At 38.5% G+C, this 20,230-nt stretch overlaps 1 protein-coding gene across 1 annotated transcript in view; it reads right to left on the bottom strand.

Annotated features, from left to right (window-relative positions):
• GOS12 (golgi snare 12) overlaps window positions 1–20,230 on the bottom strand; it is a 101,201-nt gene that overhangs the window by 35,929 nt on the left and 45,042 nt on the right. Inside the window, exon 3 of the mRNA XM_089804049.1 lies at window positions 4,292–4,494. Coding sequence (XP_089660175.1) covers window positions 4,292–4,494 — 203 coding nt within the window. The remainder of the gene's footprint in view (window positions 1–4,291; window positions 4,495–20,230) is intronic.

Here is a 20,230-nt window from a genome sequence, read left to right as displayed (position 1 = left end):
TGAACTTATAAAAACAAAACCTTCAAATGTTAAAGAAGCACTTTCAAGTCAGTCTTGGAAAGAAGCAATGATTGAAGAATATAACTCCATACTAAAAAATGATGTATGGGATGTTGTACCGAGACTTAAAAACAAATCAATTGTTTCTTCTAAATGATTGTTTAAAGTTAAGCATGCATTTGATGGCAGCATTGAAAAGTACAAAGCCAGATTTGTAGCACGGGGTTTCTCACAGAAAGAAGGCATCGACTATGAAGAAACATTTGCACCAATTGCTAGATATACTTTAGTTAGAACCATCTTGGCTATTGCAGCATCCAAGAGATGGAAGGTTCATCGAATGGATGTCAAAACAACATTCCTAAATGGCAAAATTGAAGAAGTTTATATCGAGCAACCAAAAGGATTCAACAATCTTGACAGCAAAACTCACATTTGTAAATTAAAGAAAGCTCTATATGGTCTCAAACAGGCTCCCAGAGCGTGGTATGAAAGGATAGACAACTATCTAATGAAGTTAGGATATTCTAAAAATGAAGCCGATCTTAATTTATACTTCAAAATAGATGGTGATGATATGATTATTCTTGTGTTATATGTTGATGATTTGTTAATAACAAGTGAAGAACATCTCATAAAGAAATGCAAACAAGAACTCATAGCAGAGTTTGAAATGAAAGATTTAGGTCTTCTTAACTACTTTCTTAGATTGGAAATCTGGCAACAGGATAACTATATTTTGCTAAATCAAGGAAAATACACAGTCGACATTTTAACAAAATTTGGAATGATGAAATGTAAACTAGCTTCTACTCCTATGGAAGTCAATCTACGCACGCTAAAGGATGATATGATCAAATCAGAACCTACAGATTCTACTTACTACAAGTAGATCATTGGATCTTTAATGTATTTGGTGAATATTCATCCTGACATGTGTTATGATACTAACACCTTAAGTCAATTTATGTGTGCACCAAAGAAGATACATCTATATGCAGCTAAATACATTTTGAGATATCTAAAGGGTACTATTGGCATGGGAATCAAATATGATAAAGTCAACATCGAACTTCATGGATATTCTGTTTCCGATTGGGCAGGTAGTCCTACTAAACGTAAGAGTACTTCTGGATATTGCTTCAGTCTAGGATCTAGAATGGTTTCTTGGTTCAGCAAAAAACAGCCTTTAGTTGCATTAAGTTCTACCGAAGCAGAATACATTGCATCTTCCTTGGGTGCTAGAGAAGCGGTACGGCTACGGAAGTTGTTAGTAGATTTGTTCAAAACACCTTTGAAGCCCACTGTGATTCATTGTGATAATCAAAGTTGCATCAAGCTTTCAGCTAATCCAGCTTTCCACAATCGTTCCAAACATACTGAAATTCCTTACCACTACATTAGAGATATGGTGGATTGAGGAATCATTCAACTGGAGTAAATCAATACTAATGAGCAAACAGCAGATATCTTTACTAAGCCTCTTGCTAAAGTGAAGTTGAAATACTTTAGAGAAAAACTTGGTATGATTAAATTGTAAAATTGAATATTGAATTTAAGTTTTCAATTCATGTGAGTTTATGCTTCTATTATTGTTTAGTCGCATCAGATATGAAATGAAAAGTGATGATCTTTCGTGGACATATATATTCAGAAGGTAATAATTTGTAAGGTGACGATCTTGCAAATGATAGGCCTGTTATCATGGACATCTCTAGATATTGTTTCAAACAATTAGAGATCATAGATAACGAGTCCATTATGTTATCATAGACATCTCTAGATATTGTTTCGAACAATTAGAGATCATAATATATGTTATGATAGTGTTCATAGCATGGTGATTTTTAATTATTTGACTAGTCACTGTTTCAAAGTGTTAAGATCAAATAAAGTGTTCAAATATTCTATTCTGAAATTTAAAGGTGTATTACTTCTCCCTTGCTAAGAGGGAGTGTTGATGTAAAGCATCAATAGAAGTAATAATGTTCACTAGACATATGCAAATCTGTATCAGGTTTATCGAATAATATTCATTGATGTTACTTACATATACTTGTGCGTGTGTGTGTGTGTGTGTTGTTTAAGATTAATATACATTTGATATTATTGGCAGACTGTATTATTGACAGACAGCATTATATCGGCGAACATCATATAGCAGATTCCATCCGTGGTCTTGGCGCCGATTCCTTATATTAAAGTATTGTTAATGTTGTTGTTTACTCTAACAAACAGGTGTTAGTTATGCCTCTGTAGAGGCATGACTCTACGGGGGTCATGGCTCTTCACTACATATAAGTGCATATGCAGATCACTGAGGATAAACAATCAATACATGGCATTATAAGTCCCAGCAATCTGCATTATAATTACAGAATTAATTCTCAGCATTCCTCTGCAATTTTCATTGAAGGAAAATCAGTACATTACTTCTGCAGTACGAGTTATCAGCAATATTCAAGTGGAAGATATTCTACATCTCAGTAATACGAGGACATTCACCATTAAAGAACAATTCTGTTCTGCAGTTATTCAAGTAAGAATTTTACTACTGTTCATATCTACTGTAATAGTTTTATCTATCAGAGATCTCTAAAATTAACACTTACAATGCACACATAGCTCATTCCTTTAAAAGATGAAGATGATTCAATGTCATGTGTGATCTATTCAGTTCATGGTACCATGGACCACCTACACATTTCTTTTTGGTGAGCATTTTCTTTAAGAGGATATAAGCTATTTGGATAGATTCCAGAATACAAGCTATGTTACTCTAAAGACCTGAACAAAGGAGCAAGAATCATTAGGAACCCAATCATCTTTAAATATAACTGCAGAGAAAAAGGAAAACAAAATTTTGCAGTACATTTACAAAAGAGAATATTCCTGGGGTAGATCATATTCTATAAAATTTCATGCAACATTTTTTATTTATCCTCCATGTTGTTTATGTTGATTCACTGTACATGTGTCGATTAATACACATTTGATATCTTTGTAAACTGTGTGTACTTCAAAAATGACATACAAGTTTTAAATTCAAATCCAAAACTGGGTATGGCATATACACCTCAAACAATATATAAGGTAAGTGGAAAAATAATTCCCTTGTGGCCTTCCACAAGAGGGATTCATATCGCTTTGGTGTCTCACTTGGCAGTAACCTAAAAAACCACATTTAATATTTCATCCACTGTATGCTAAGGATGTGGGAAAGGATTGAATGTTTTGAGAGTACTTGACTTTGATTAGACTTAGACTTGTTTGTAATCATAGAAGTTTGCCCAAAATACTTTCTGGAATTGCTCATGAAGTTGTTAAGAAGCAGCAAAGACAATTAATGCTTCCAATCAACATTTAAAAGAACCGTTTGCCAAATCAATAGTCTAGTGTTAGTAATAATGTTCAAACCATTTATAAGAACTCCATAAGTGCAGATTCATAATGAATATCTTGTAAATCTCTTGTACTTGGCATCACAGCTGCTGCCTGCTGACTGAGAGTGTCATCCAATTCCACCAAACTTCAAATGCAGAAATAGATCTTCATTTCCAAAATGCTGACTGACTTTTGTTTTCCAGTTTTGCTGTATCTACCCCCAATATATAAATAGCAGATGGCTTCCTAGGCAGTATGTTGTCCATTATTGCATCTGACCTTAACACTCATTATTTGGAGAGCCTTACATTTTGAATGTAGTAATACTTGAATGAAGATCTTTCCCTTCTAATGGGAGTGACAGCCCCTTAAATAGAGGAACAAGGATGTTTAGGATTATAATCACGTTATGCCTAGAGTTAAACTGACTTGCAAGGAAATGTGAAAGGAACAATTGCACTCAGATTTATCAGAATTGTCCTGAAGAAGGTATCACATTCTCTAAAGCTTCACAGATTACAATCCATATGTTTTTCATTGTCTGTCCCAGTCCTCTTCATTATTGTCATACAAAAATATAAAGCATCTCTTTTCTCTATCCACCACAGATTCATTGACGTAATGGCGTAATGAACATTTACATCATCTGGTATCAAAGCTGACAGAGCAGTTCCTGATCTCAAAAAAAGCATTTAAGATATAAGGCAACTACCGCCAAGATCCTGTCAAATTTGTTCGCTTCTCAGAGCAGTTATTTGGAAAATGTTAAACAAAAATTTCATAGAAACTGCTCCAAATCTTTTTAAACAGCAAGACAAGCCAACCAATGCTTCCAAACAAATTTAAGAACAAAGAACTCGGTCCAAATAAATGGAAATACTTTGGCATGCTTTGTGTTAATTTTCACCTGTGTAAATTCATGAAGAATATCTCTATGCCTTGCAAGCTTCTGTGTAACAGAGGTAGTTGGTGTTGCAGCTGCTGCATTCCGACTCATTGCATCATTTATGTCCAGCAACTTCTCAAGCAATGACTGTATCTCCATTTCCATTGATTTCCATGATCGATCGCCTGCAATAACATCTGTTGATGTTCCAGCGTCCGTATAGCCTACATTAAAAAGTCAAAACATACAATAGTTTCAAATATGTCACTATGTCAACAAGCCAGAATTTAATAAGAACAGGAAAAATAAATTATGATTCAATGAAGAAATGGAAAACCGTCACATAGAAGTAGAGACTTTCATACAGATTATATATCCCTCAAACATTTGTTATCTTTTGCTTCCATTATGTAAGGGCTACCAGTGCTTGACCCTTGCTATGTACTGATCTTTTAACCAGTCTTCTGTTTTTTATTATGGTAAAACAGTTTTTTTCAGGTTGTCAAACCCTAAACAACAGAAACCAGCTAAAACATAAATCCAGCCAACAATAAGACTGCAGCCAAGCTGCCTCCTTACAACAGCTACCACACAAAAATAACCCACCCAAGGGCAAACAAAGGACAACATGCAACAAAATAAGCTGCTTCCTAATGAATGCTTATGTTGGAGCACGTTTTGAGGTCTTGATTGATTGATACATTATCTATGGAGTGTTTGAGGTACTAAATGATTTTGGTGCTTTGAGTGATACCATAATTATGGCTACATAAACTAAATCATATGATGGATTATCATGCCTTGTGACATTGATATCCTAGAGTGACGTTTTCAGTGGATTATCACACCTTGTGATATTGATATCCTACAGTGACGTTTTCAGTGATATGCTACATAAACTAAATTAACTCACAGGTATGTGCGCCTATGTTTTCAGTGAGCTACAGTGGGTAAATAAGTTGAATACTCGCAGAACATCTATGAGCCCATGCTGAATATTTGACCACATGCAACAAATGCCCATAGCTGAAGCTCACAGAGCAGTTGACCATCTCTGAGAATGATTTGAATAACATTTAAAGCAGATTTAAGGAATTTATGTTTCTGAGTTCCTTTTTTTTTCAAATATTTGTTTTTTATTTTTTATTCTTCTCCGAGCATGTAAATACATTCCAGCATGTTATTGATAAATTTGTAAACATTTATTTTATTACTATTTGGCTTGCAATGAATGATTATGAAAATTTATTGCTGATCTATACTTTTTTAATGAAATCACTTTTTTTGTTAACAATGGGTTTTACTATTTTAAGCCAGAAAAAATAAGCTTTTCGTTCAAATTAAGTAATGGTATTGTGCTGTTCAATTACCATATCTTTGTTATGTTGCACTAAGTTTTTGGGTCATGGGACATGGGAATGCATTTTGGGGATGGCGATTTTTTAGGCCTATTTTAGGGATAGGTGGGGTCAGCTACACACACACATGTATATATGTATGTATGTATGTATGTATACATATACACACGTATGACGTATGTATGTACATACATACATATATAGATATATATGATATATTCATACAAACATTAAAATAGATATACATGGATATGCAAATATGTGTGTGTGTGTGTGTGTGTATTATAGAATCCTTAAAACAAACAAAAAACTTCAAGTTACCAAATGTTGGAATCATTCTTGTGAAGAGATAGTCTATATTAATAAACCTTGATTGAAATCCCAATAAAATTCTCAAAGCATGTATTGCTCAAAGTGTCAGACCTAAAGAAACGTCCACAAGCTGTCCCCATCTTGAGATGACCCTAGTACATGAACACAAATAGAAAACTCAGGAAAAAATCCCCATGTAAAAGAGTATGTTTGTAATGCATTGTTTAGCCTCGTGGAGTAATAGAGACTAATTGCATACAAAAAGTAAAGTGCTCAAAATGGAATATAAAAAGAGATAATAATATTATATTTATTCATTGATCACTGTACACCAATGTACTCCATACCAACCTATCTCAATTGAGGAAATGATGCATACATATAGTGTCTGAGAGGTTGCAAGGAAAACCATTGCGATCGTGTAACTCCCTCGAATGTGCCAACCGTCTAACTACCCAATAACCCGACAATATCATCCCCCCCCCCCCCCCCCAAAAAAAAGTCGTCTTATGTCGACTCACACTAGCAAAATAAGAGACAACTATATAAATACATCAAGAAAAACAATGACTAAGGGGGAGTTTGCGTCCCTGGAGTGTTTAGCAACCGATGCAACTCATAGACTTGATCTGTGCGGATGTGCAAATCCTTCTATGTCACTATGTTTACCTCCACAGCATCCTTCAATAAAAGTGTTGCCTCCATGGCCTATGCTTCCTTTTGTGCACACGCTGCTTTAGTCTCCACTAGCCCCTTTTCAAGTTGTTCCTTGTCCTATAAGAGCGTTGCTTGCTCTACCGCCCATGCTGCATGTTGGCTAGCCAAGTGAGTGGTTAGTTCCTCCCGCACCTTTGCCTCCACCTCTCTGAACCTCTCAATTGTAACCATGCCTGCCTCCGCATGCTATTGAGCATAGTAGGCATCTTTATACGTCGCTACTATCTCATGTGCAAGCCTCTCCATGGTGCTAGTGATTGGTCCCAATTCAGATTTTGTAGCCCAGTCTGCTAGTATCTCTGGCATCTCAACTGCTAGCCACCCTCTTGCCTCAAAGCAAGAGTGCAACCGTTCGGAGCACGTTCACCATATGTAGTCTTGGATCAACTGCAACTCCCTTGTTCTGGTCAAGGCATTATGTCCAAGAACCCAACCTCTTTCCAGCACTTCCTCCAGAGCTATAATGTAGGTCTTGGTTCTCTCTTCGTCCAACCCACAGGAGAACCTCTCTTCGTCCTCCTACTCAACATGTTGGTCTATATCTATCTCCATTCCTCCTATGGCAGCCACTTCCAACTCCACTGCGGCCCCCTCATCTCCTAGCGCATCCTCGAACAATGGAATCCCTATCTCCTGTGGTGCTACTGGTATTCTAGCCAAAACCTTCTCCCGTCTTAGGGATTGAATGGAGGGACCAACGTCTACAGGAGTGAGTCTGAACTATTGTCACAAGAACATACTGGCCATGGCCATCACCTGAACTTCCTCATCCTTTGGTTGTGTCGACTGTGCCATGCTCACTACTTCAGCCAACAAGATAGAAGCAACGGTGATGGCAACCTTTGTGCCAATTACCTCTAATCTGACCTAGGGCTCCGAAAATCTACCTCTAACTCCTGTTGCATCTCCATTGCACCTTCTGCTGGAACTACAGCCACTACATCTAGGTTAGTCTAATCCAGGGCAACTACTACCATCTGACTCTCCGCAGTCATCTCTAGAAAAACTACTTCCCTTTCCCATGTCACCTGCTCATTTACCACTATTGTAGTTTCAATCATCGTTGGGGGTGGTGTCATAACAATCTGTGGTCTCCTTTGGCCAAATGGTGGGATTGAAGGAGTGGGAGTGGTGGGTACCAAGTGTGCCAAGGTGGGTAATAAAGGCGGTGCAAAGAGTGACCTGGGTGGAGACATTGCCTGGGTCATGTCTACCTCATCCTTCGCCAGAGAGCTGTCGTTCTTTGAAGCAGTCTCATCACTCTTCGTAGTATCTTCTCACCCACTATCACTGTCACCGATGCTTAATTCCTACATCACCCTCTTCTGGCAAGTGATTGTGCCACCTGTGTCAAAGTGTCGTCAATAAAATATTGGGGGCTCTCCCTACACCAACTTCCCTTTCGATGGTACCTCAATTACATAAGCAGGAATTTGATGAAGTGCAGTGTCTAAAAATAATTCGATGGCGTGGTGGGGCATGTAAAACGTGTGGTGTTGTAGCGTCATAAACTCGTCTATTTGATCACTCAGGACAAATGTTGAATCATACACCACTCTGTTCATGATTTCGTTCATGAAAATAATCTGCGGTAAGGCAATATTAGAAGCCCTACTTGCCCCTATTAGTTGGCTTTTCACAACATCCATGATACACCGCCAAGGCCCTTCCCTGACAAAGTCACGTCTCAACCATCTACTCCTAGTGCCTTCTATGACATAATCAAATTCGACAACTGTAAGTTCTCAACCCACCAGCTTAACCCAATATTCCTTCCATTCCTGTGGAAGTTTGTGATTTTTGGTTACCACCTTATGGCCTCCCTATCCTGGAATACCAAGAACTCTAGTAAAATCATGGGCTTTGAACAAAACAGTGATAGGATGTTTTTTGTATTTGAATGAACTCATCTTGTTGTTTGTCATGCAATTCAATCATGGTTCTCAATACCTGCTCAAACAAGCGGATGAAAAATACCGGCATTTGGATGGCCCAATGCACCTGGGCATGCACCAATATCTGCTTGATGAGGTCAGTATCCGACGTCTCTTGCAACCATCGCCTACATTCATTGTCATTCAAGCCTTCAAACTAAACTAAAAGGTGAGAAATGTCCGCCTTGTGGGAAGTTTGCTACACTTTTCAAATGCACCTTTTGTTTCTTACTATTGCACAAGGCTCCTAGTCCTGCAACACAAATGCCTGAGGCCAAGACTTGCATTTTTGTCCATATTGGAACTATCTAGTTCCAATTGGTACTTGCACTATCGCCTCTTTCCTACAGACTGCATATTGTAACCGTTTCTTGTTTTATCATGTTGTCACAAAAACGGTTAGGGTTGTCCTACGGATGCAATCCGTTCCTCTGACATGTGCTTGCCACGAACAACATCTAACTGCGGACCCTCACACTTCGTCCATGTGGACTCCCGTCGTTCTTCACAATGGGTGGACTATTTTCCTCCAAACTACATGATGCTCGCCCTTCTATGCTTGTCTTTTCTTGCTTGTGGATGCTTCCCTTCACTATGGTTTGGTTTTATGAACGTGCCTCTGTGAGTTTCCCTATTCACCGCAGTTGTTGCTACTTTTCCTTTGATTGGTGGCATTTGTCAAACTTGGCCATGACACGATGTATATTTGGTGTGCCCGTGGTGTCGTGGAAGTGTTTGTGAGGAGTGCTAATACAGAGTGATCTCCACTAGCTCGTTTGTTCCTAACTATGACCTTTATAGCTCTTCCCTCTCCATGGCGTGTTTTTTTCCTTGTGAAGTGTCTGCGAGGTTTTTAGTGTGCGTCGAACATGCTTGTTCGCAAGTGTGCAGGGGTTATCGTGCAAAGCTAGTTGTGGGGTCCGCGGAACATGTCCGCAAGGTTGTGGCATATCCGCAAGTCATGGTGTGTCTGCGACACATGCCAATGAGACACATGTACGGCTCTCCGATAGTACTAGCTCAACAAGGGGAGAAATTTTTTGAACTTGATCATAAGCAGTCGAATCACATGATTGACGAAGTGACCTACCCTGTCACTAGTCAACTGGATAGGGATGCTATAATGCATGATTATCTGCTCATAAATGATTTTTGTTGTACTTATTGTCGAGTTGTCAGGCAATGCCCATGCCTCCACCCATCTTGTGAGATACTCTATTGCTACCACGATGTAGTGGCATCTGCGAGCTCGACTTGGCTTCAAGGGTACTATGAAATCTAAACCCCACCATTCGAACAACTCCTGTGCATGTGAGGGATTGAGTGGTATAAAATCTCGTTTCAAGGGTTTACCCGCACGTTGACAAGTGTCACAACTGACCACCCACTCTCTAGCATCATTGTATAGCATAGGCCACCATTGCCCCGCCAGAAGTACTTTCCTTGCCGTCATGTCTGGTCCCATATGCCCTCCTGTCGAGCCTTCATGGGCTTCCCAAAGGACGCTTTGTACTTCTTCCCCCATGACGCATCTTCTCATACTTGGTCAAGCCCCATTTTATACAACAGACCATTGATTAGGGAAAACGTCCTGCTCCTTAATGCCATCTTCCGTCATTTGCCTAGTGGCATCTCCCTCGAGAATTGTGAAGTGGATAGATATTTGTCGATGCTTTTATACCACTCTGGAAGGATGGCTATACGAAATAAATGTGCATCTGGGAAGTCATCATTAACTCCTTTCGACGGCTCCCCTGACCTCATCTGAGATAGTTGATTGGCTATAACGTAGCTCTTCCCCAGTCGCACCACGATGGTGAATGTAAACTCCTAGAGTAGCAACAACCATCTACTCACACTCCACTAAATGATGGGTTTGTTTACCAAGTACATCAATGCCTGGTGGTCTACGTAGAATGTGAAGCGCATTGCCAACAGATAGTTCCTAAACTTTTTGACAACATATACCATTCCTAGAGCCTCTTCCTCCATCGTGGTGTAGTTCTTCATTTTTGACAACAATTTGCTAGCAAAGTAGATAGGATGATCGAGGCCATGATCACCCATTTGTGCAAGTGTTGCACCAATTGCAAAGTTAGACATGTCTACGTGCACGTGAAACTCTTTATCCCAATTCGAGTATGCCAGAATTGGTGCACCTAGCAATCTCTTGAATTCCTTAAAAAAGCTTTCTTGCTTTGTACCCCAAACATAGGGTTTCCCTTTTCTTGTCAGCCTGTCGAGGGGGCATGAGACTTGAGCAAAGTTCTTTATGAACCTCCTGTAAAAGCCAATATGCCCTAAGAATGATTTGACTCCACTGAAATTGTTTGGCGCTTCCATCTCTACGATTACGTGTATTTTGTCGAGATCAGTTTTGAGTCTCGTCTTAGACACAATGTGGCCCAACAGCTTACCCTAGGGTACCATGAGTCTGCATTTCTTTGGGTTCAGCACCAACCTGGCCCGATGACACCTTTCCATGCATTCCCTTAGTGTTGCCAAATGTGTGTTTTGTCCACTGAAGAAAGAACAATCGTCCAAGAATGCACGGAAGTTCCCTACAGACATTTTATCAAAGATATGGAGGATTATTCTTTGGAAGATCATTGGTGTATTGCACATCCTGAAGAGCATTCAATTATATGCATAGAACGCCATCTTCTACCATGAAAGTGGTCTTCAACTTATCCTCATCCACTATCGATATCTAGTTATAACCGAAAAACCCATCCATAAAGGAGTACATTTCATGCCCAACATCTTCAAGTATTGTATCCGTGAACGGAATAGGGAAGGGGTCTTTTATAGTGACAACATTCAAGGAGCGGAAATCGACACAAATCCTAATCTAGTTTGCCTCTTTTTTCAATGATATCACAATGGTTGAGACCCATTCGCTTGTTTCAACTCGAAATATGATTCCTGCCTCCAATATGCGTTGGATCTCTTCATCAACCCTAGTTGTATAATTCTTGTTCATTCTATACGGTACCATGCCAGACTCTAGGGGCATATTGTGTACACACAACTCTGGTGGTACACCCTTCAGGTCCTTATAACTCTATGCAAACACATCTTTGTACTCCATGAAGATTTTGAATGTTGTTGCCTTCAACACAAGATTCCAATCATCACCAACCAGGATGTTGCGCAAACTCTCTTCATCCACGAGGTTCGTGACACATACGGATGGTTCTTCATATTTGATTGGTTTCCTTGCGTTGAAATTGTGAGCAAGACTTCCATTCACCTCGGCTTCTCCTTCTCTATACTCTTCGAACTCCAATGGAAAAACCTCCTCTTCTGCATCTATTCCTTCCACTCCTAGCATGTTGCAGCTTGGAAATGACTCGTAATCTTTCATTTGTCAATGGAAGAGGCCGTTCAAGGAGTCTAAGTCATCTTCCGAACATCTGTCAAGTTCCAACACACCTTCATCATTAGGCTCCATCTGATCTCATCCCCCATCTGTTCTCCCAGTTTCGACACCATCTCCTCACTTACCATTTGTGTCCAAAGATCGATAACAAACATCCTTCTACCGCTCTCCAATGAAAGTGTATTTTTGTTCTAATTGTGGTTTGCCCTTGCTGTTACTAGCCATCCCCTTTTGAGAATGGCATCATATCCCTGCTTCAATGGACTCACAACAAAATCTAGTACGAATGGTTGGGTTTCAATGGTGACTAGCTGAGCCATCAATGTTCCCAGAGGTTTGATTCCTTGTTGGTCTGGGGGGCTATAGGGTAGGTTTTCCAAGTTTTTTCCATGTCTCCTTCAGAAGCAAATTTACCCTCGACCCATCATCAACTATGGTATCAGTGAGCACGGTCTTGAGGATATCCATCTCCATTACCACGGGGTATTGTCCACTGTTCAACACGAGTAGCATAGGGTCTACCGCTGATCCTCCCAAACCGGTTGGTTGTTGTATGGTGCTAGCGCATAGTTGTGTGGTGCAGGTGTTTAGTAATGTCATCTTCAACTAGGGTAAAGGTGTGGAGGTCTTGTACTTTAATTGGAACCTCCATTTGCAATATCCGCCCTATTATGTTATTTTTAGCCTATGTTCGTCTAGAAGTACTTGTAGCAATAGTTGTATCCCCCTTTTCTTTCATTGCCTTCTCTATTTCTTCTTTTGCCTCCCGTAATCTCTGTTTCTCTATACGGGGATCAGGGTACATGGCTTGTTCCACTTGGTTACAAGTAGCTGCCAATACTTCTTCCTCAATGTTGAGTAAGTTTGCCCAAGGCTTCAAGCAATTGGCTTCTTCGTGATCTCAAGGACCACACCATCAAAACAACTTTTGCAGTGTGTCACTCTTATAGCAATCTCGAGCAAAGTGGCCCCACTAGCTGCACGCCTGACACTAAATCATCAATCAGCCCTTCGAATCATATTGTATTTGGCTCTTGTTTTTGTTACCTCCTCTTCCTCCTTGCTAGTTATTTCAGAACCTGCCAAATGACGCATTGTTTGTTTGCTGGTCGACAGACCCGAAGGTAGATAGTTGCTCCTAAGTGAAAAGGACTTTTAGCCCCTCTTGTCTTTAAGTTCTACGGGCACACCTTGGTGGAATGGCCCATCACCTGGAAGATGTCACATACTGACTTTTTAGGACATGCTCCTTTTGTATGTCCACTTGTTTTGCACTCCGTGCACCACATTCTTTTAATTCCACCCTATGCCTCCTTTCATTGTTTTAAACTTCCGCATCATGCACTCCAAATCCTTTTGTAACTGTTACATCCCAAATTTTTGCTCTAAATTTTAAATTGATCATAGCCGTTGGTTTAGCGAATTATTATCATGTGAAGTGAGTTAGTTAATTATAGATGTTGCATTAATTTATTTCTTCCTGATCATGTTAAGTTAGTGAATTTTAGCCGTTGTATCAATTTATTTCTTCCTGATCATGTGAAATGAGTTAGTTGAATTATATATGTTGTATCAACTGATAATGAGATATTTTCATGATCATGTGAAATGAGTTAGTTATTTAGACGTTGATGAAATCTCCAAAGGTCACTAGATGATCGACAATGGTTTTAAATTAACAATTAATATACCTTGAATTAATGTCTTCGCGAGAATGTTGTTTGAATGATTGCAAGAAGAAGACTGAAGAGAGGAGAAGCATTGCTAAACGAGATCATCGGAAGGAGATGGTCGAATAGTCCAGTCATCAAAATCAACAAGTTTGACCTTAAACTACCCTGGCAAGGATATTAGGATTTGACAACATGTTGCATTGTGGAACCGCATGTGCTATTAAAGAAACAATATAATAAAAACTTAAAATAATATAAATTAAAACAATAATTCATACCTTTGAAGAATTATTAATGAATTTATTATTTAATTATTATTATACACACTCAAATACGAACATATGTATATAAAAATAAGGTGACACCAACAAATTATAAGTTACAATATAATGATGCCACTTTATTAATACATACACAAGAATGTATATAAGAATGAACAATAATAATAAAATAATAAAATCAAACTTTTCAACTTCTTATTCTTTCCCTCTATTTTCCTTCTTTTTAAAAAAAATCAATTTGATTTGCATTCGAAAAGTCTTCTTTGTAACTGATGGTAGTCAAAGAGCCAAGCCATCTTCTTATTAGAGACTCATCAATCATATTTGGACATAGTCTTTCTCTTCTTTCCCATTCTTTTCCATCTGATTTTCGGTGGCCCTCTGTTCTTCGCTTATACGTTTTCACATAGGAAGGAGAACCTAGTTTTTAATACCGACAACGTTCACTGGGATTCCGTTTACCATTTCACTCTCACATTATCCATCATCCGCAGATTCTGAGCACAAGAGAGCATAGATCATCATCCCAACCGCGGAGAACCAGAACAAATTTTGTGGCGTCACGTAAGAACACTGATATGCCGAGCCTAGAGTAATTGTGATTTTTTTTGAAGTATGCCAATCAGATGTCACAATTTATTTTTGTTTTCAATGAATTTAAACCAAATATTGTAGCCATCATATTACAGATTGAATTGAGATAGGCATTACATAGATTTTAGATCACAGGGTCTGTTCATATCGCTGATTGTTTTTTAACCATAAGCCGTATCAGCCATGACTATGAAGAATAGAAATGCAATGGTAATCTTGATCAAATAAATACTGCTTAGAATCTAATTCTTCCATTTATACTCATCCAGAGATGAATATGATATCATGAAAATCCAAACACCGAGGAATTCAATAGGCAATGATGCCATTATAGGTGAAGAGGTGTTAAACTCACGAGCACCAAGGAATCACCAGCATGGTAGCTTGAAATGGTGAGGAGGTGTAGAGAGTCTGCATACAATAAGAATGGAGTTAGATTAAATAAATAATATGCAAAAACTATAATAGTTCATGCATGTCCCAGTTATGCAATGTGTTGTCAAGTCGAGTGGTGGAGATCGGGTTTGCAAACCCAACTAGAAATCCTTAGCAGGGGTAGAAATTAGGCAAATGTGTAAAACATATGATCTTTGTTGTTTGTCCAGACGCTTCAGTTATTTTGGAGAATAACTGTTGGGACACTCAACCCGCCTGATTACTCAGATGGTTGGCCTTATAAACATCCCATGCCCGATCCCGAGGCAGGGAGGGTCGTTCTATTAATTTAGGATGAGTGGGGATAAGTAATGGTCCGCAATTGGGAGGTTAAGCCTATGCCAATGCTTCTCCTCTCACCAATGTCGAGGCTTGGACAACGAATAAAAGGATTCTATATTAATACTATATGTTCTTTTATTTTTAACCCTTAGAAGAATAGATAGATTTTTTTTAAGACATTTACTTATATGTTGAATAAGCATTTCAATTGATATAATTAGCTATTACTTATTTTCAGTTGAATATGTTAGAAGTAGTTAAATTGTTAGTAATGCATATATATTTCCTTTTAATTCTCGTGAAATTCAGCTGAATATGAAAGATAGTTAGATTGGAAAGATTATTCTTTCAGTTATAATCAATTGATAGAAATCATTGTCATGTGAAATGGAATCAGTTACTTATTAAATTAGATTAATATGAGATCAAAATTGGTTATGAAAATTCGTATGTTACAATAACGCTTGTACCTTTTTATTAGATTCATCCTCATTGCTACTATCCTTGTCTGAGGATTCATTGCTCTAGGATGATGACTTGCTTTTCTTTTTTCTTCTTTAAAGTTTAGCTTTCACTTTCCAAATTCATCGCTCTACCTTACGCATTAGTGTACGATGTCAGCGGTACAATACTCATTTTTATTCTCAGGGATGTAATTAATCCCTCGACAAACCATCTCTTTTTTAATTCATCCGTCGGTTGGGTTTCCATCTTCTCGAGCAATTCCTTCAACCTTCTATTGTATGCTCGGACAGTTTCCTTCTTTCCTTGCTTAGCACTATAAATCTCTATGACGATCTCATTGTCATCCTGAAGCAGTTTAAATTCTACTTGGAATTTTTTCCTGAGATCGTCCCATGTATTTATTTTTGCTTTGTCCATGTCTAAATACCAACTGATGGCAACACCCCGTAGTGTTGCACGAAACTATTGGACCCATTCATTTTTGTCGGTAACACCATTTGCCACCCAGATAGTTTCACATGTACGTCAATGTCTGACAGGATCTTCCTTCCCGTCAATGGTAAACTTAGGTAATTTCTATCTCGGCCCTACCATAATTGGCAGCCACTGTGGTGCTATAGGTGGTTGTGGTGTCTGTACCGATTGTCGTTGTTGTGCGTGCACTTGTGCCTGTGTGCACTGCAGTGTGATAACTTCTGTAAAGAGGCGTGGTCTATTATCGAACTGTACTCGCTCGAACAGTGTATCTCGGACAAAGTAATCACCGTGCGCTTGTGCTCCTTCAGCACCTTGAGCCACACTAGTTCCCTCTTTATTATTGTTTGGGTTCTCCACCCATGGCGTATGTAAGTTCAGAAACTCCTCCCTCATCTCCTCAACCATATTCAACCTTTGTTGCATCTCTTCAAGTAAGCCCTCCGTACTTCCCAGTCGCAAACGGTTAAGCGAACCCTACTCTTCGTTCAGTGCACCTCCTGCGGCACCGAAGTCACCCTCCGTGACCCCACCGTCGTACCCATCAGCGAATTGCCTGAGCCTTTGTCGATGCTCGACTTGTGCAAGGATCAAAGCTCTTTGTACGGCGTGAATATCACCATTATTTTGTTCATTTCTAGTTTTATTTTTGTTCAACTGATTTAGCATTAATCCTCATAAAACATCATATTTAACAAGAACACTTTTAGTTATGTATGTCTCTGTACATCATTATGGTTGTCTGTGCAACCATTACAAAGGTTAGTGCTCTTTTTCACTTACACTCCACTAACATTCCCATGGTCTAGTGCTCATGGGTGGGACCTTTGGCGATCTCCATCACGCTCTTCTGTTTCCCAACAATTGCATTCATGGAAGTTCCAAAGGGTTTTCTACCTTCATTGTTCCCGCTTGATCTCCTCCCGTTGTCGTCTCTGCCAGAAAGGCTTGTGCAAACAGTCTGAGAAACTGATGTAAAAATTGGTTTGGTGGTGGGGCTCACGTTTAATGAGTCCCACATAGTGTCCTCCGGAACTTCTTCCCGTACAACTTCTCTCCGGATAAAGGTTTCAATACTCAAGCAGAACAAAATGTGGAAGTTCTCCATCAATTCGTGCTCCCCTTCGAACAGTTTGGGAATTCTGTTTTTGTTCACTCTCACGTTCTCCTCCTAAAGTATTCTCATTTACTCTATTTGTGGTTGCCATTGGTCGTGTCACTTTCTCCAAATTCGAAATGGCAATGGTGCCAAATGTTTACCCTCGTGGGGGAATAGAGACTAATTGCATACAGAATGTAAAGTGTTCAACATGGAATGTAAAGAGAGATAATAATATTATATTTATTCACCATACACCAATGTACTCCATACCAACCTGTCTCAATTAAGGAACTGATGCATACATGTCTGAAAGGTCCCGAGGCGAACCGTCACGACCGTGTAACTCCCTCACATGTGCCAAACGTCTACCCAATAACCCAACAACATGCATCTTATATAAATTTACTTTATTTTTCATATTCAAATCACTATTTTTATTTTTAAATGATTTTTTTTTGGTATTTAAGCATGCTAGGGGTTAGATGCCCTATTTTTTTTTTTAATGATTATTCTTTTGGTATTTAAACATGATGTGGGTTAGAGACAACGGCATCCAACTTTGCATTGGACTCAAGATTAGTTAGTGGAACTGCTCCTGTTGAATGCAAAGATCCAACTTGGAAATATACCCTGACGGCACTGGTATTGAAAACTGTGATTTCCCTCTTATTTACAGAAATATTTAATGGAGGCACCGATTGCTCAAATACTTTCATATCCACTTTTCACCACCAATGATTCTATTATTAATAATTAAAAACAAACATTGTCTTTTTCCTTTCTAACAATTAAAAACGGTATTTTTAAATACTATACTATATAATATTATATGATATAAATATAAAGTAATATATATATATATATATATATATATATATATATATATATATATATAGGTGTCCAAAACAGGTCTCATTGGTCCTATTCAGTAAAGGTATATTTACAAATTTTTCCTCTCATTTTTGCATTTGAATCTTTCAAATTACTTGCTGTGTTTCCCATTTTTAGTGATTGTGTCAAGGACATAATCCTTGAGCAGAAGGTATGAGGTGAGGATGAAAACCCTCAACTCTCTGGCATTTGGCAAATCTACAAAGGTTTTGCATGTTGAGCTGATTCAGAGTTTGGTGCATATTGCAGATCTACAAATTAAAGTTCCAGGGGAATATTGTGAAGTGATGATTTTTTTAGAGTTTACATCATATTGCCAGAGATTACATCAGCAATTCTACACCCTTCCTGGAGTGGTTTACTGCTGTTAGGAGGCTAGATTTATCCCTGCATAGCCCATGTTTGACAATTTTTAGGACTGTTCACAATCTACTCGCATCTAGGTTGTCAGCCACTAGGGCTGGTAATAACATATAGAATCCATCCCAGATACCAGTTACCAGCGAGCTGCCATCACTACGTGCACCACCATCATCAGTAGGCATCATGGAAACCAATTCACGCATATACGCAATTGACAACACTCCCCATCTACTGAGGAAAATTCAAATAAATCAGATGTGGCAGCTGTGGATCACCAAGAAAACCACTTGCATAGCAAATCTAATCAACACCTCTGGGTCAAGGTACTGTGAAGCTTGTTACAGACTGTACTTGTGCACATTGTCTAGTTGAAGGTGCGAACTGCTTAATTCAGGATCCTCACAGGCACACTGTTCCCAACAACAGATCCTACATAAAGGAACATGCAATATATGGTGCCACTCATATATTCCACTACACAGTTCATAACAGCAGAGTACATAGTAAAAAGTCCAAATCATTGCTAGATTTGAGCATCACTCCCAATTGACAGGTTATGGTGCTACTATTGTAATCAAAGTGTGCCTCTCATTATTAAATTATTGAGTGGATTTTCAGTTTCTATATATATCAATGCTGCATCAGTATACCTGGGTTGTATGCTCATCACAAGTAAATCAAATATCCGTTACAATGAAAGCGCTGATAAACTTTATGAAGAATCAGTAGATTATACCTAACAATTTAATTTAGTTTTGGTGATTGATATAAGCATACTGAAGCTGTTTATGTTTCTCGAATCTGCAGATTTATAATTTCATCTGAAGAATTTAATAGTGATTTATAAATCTGGAAACTTTAGTAGTAAAAGTTTGGTTTTATTGTTTGTTCATAATCAGAACACAAACTCTTATTCAAGACATCACAAATAATATATTGCAAGCATTCCTAACCATGAGGCCAACAAGGCCCAATCGATGACTTCATAAATGCATTCATCTTCAATGAAATTGTTATTGCTCAATGGTTTCCATGAGAATGGCATCTCTCATATTGATGCATGGGCTGCCAAAATTTACACCACAAACATCAACAGGAACAACATCTACCGTAACTCTAATGAAATATTTTGTTGTGAAAAACATAAGTTTGCACTATTTAATAATCTCTATCGCTAGGCCTTGTTTCAGCCACCCTAGATCATGAGAATTGGGATGATAATTTGTAGCCGGCCAAAGCTTCTCTACCAACACTTTGAAAATTAGACTAGTTGGTAAAAAAGAATCGAATTGGGTGTCAAGTTTGGACATCTCAATATCATCCTTGATGTGAAAGAGTACGGTAAGTAAACATTTATCATGAGTCTAACTGCTGGTCAATCCTATCTCTCTCCAATCAAAAGTACAAGCAATCTTCTAATCTGAATTAGATGCAGTAAAATACCTTTCACGAGAGGAGTATAAAATGAAATAAGCTGCAAATACTTGATAATAATAGAGAATAACAGGCCACTATAAGGGGGCAAACGTCCAATATCTCCAATGAGAGTAAAATTCACTATCTAATGATAACAAACTTAGTATTAGCTCCTAAATAAACCTCATTATGCAATGGCTAGCACCCAAGTCAACTTAGATGCTTAACTACAAACTCTAGGACAACCTAGCTACCTTTATAAGACTGTAATAATGATTACA

This window comes from Cupressus sempervirens, chromosome 10 (assembly GCF_028749045.1).
Source record: "Cupressus sempervirens isolate cs-2001-9-10 chromosome 10, ASM2874904v1, whole genome shotgun sequence".
NCBI lineage: Eukaryota > Viridiplantae > Streptophyta > Pinopsida > Cupressales > Cupressaceae > Cupressus > Cupressus sempervirens.
Note: the sequence above shows the minus strand (reverse complement) of the source record. Positions and strands in the feature narration are given on the sequence as shown.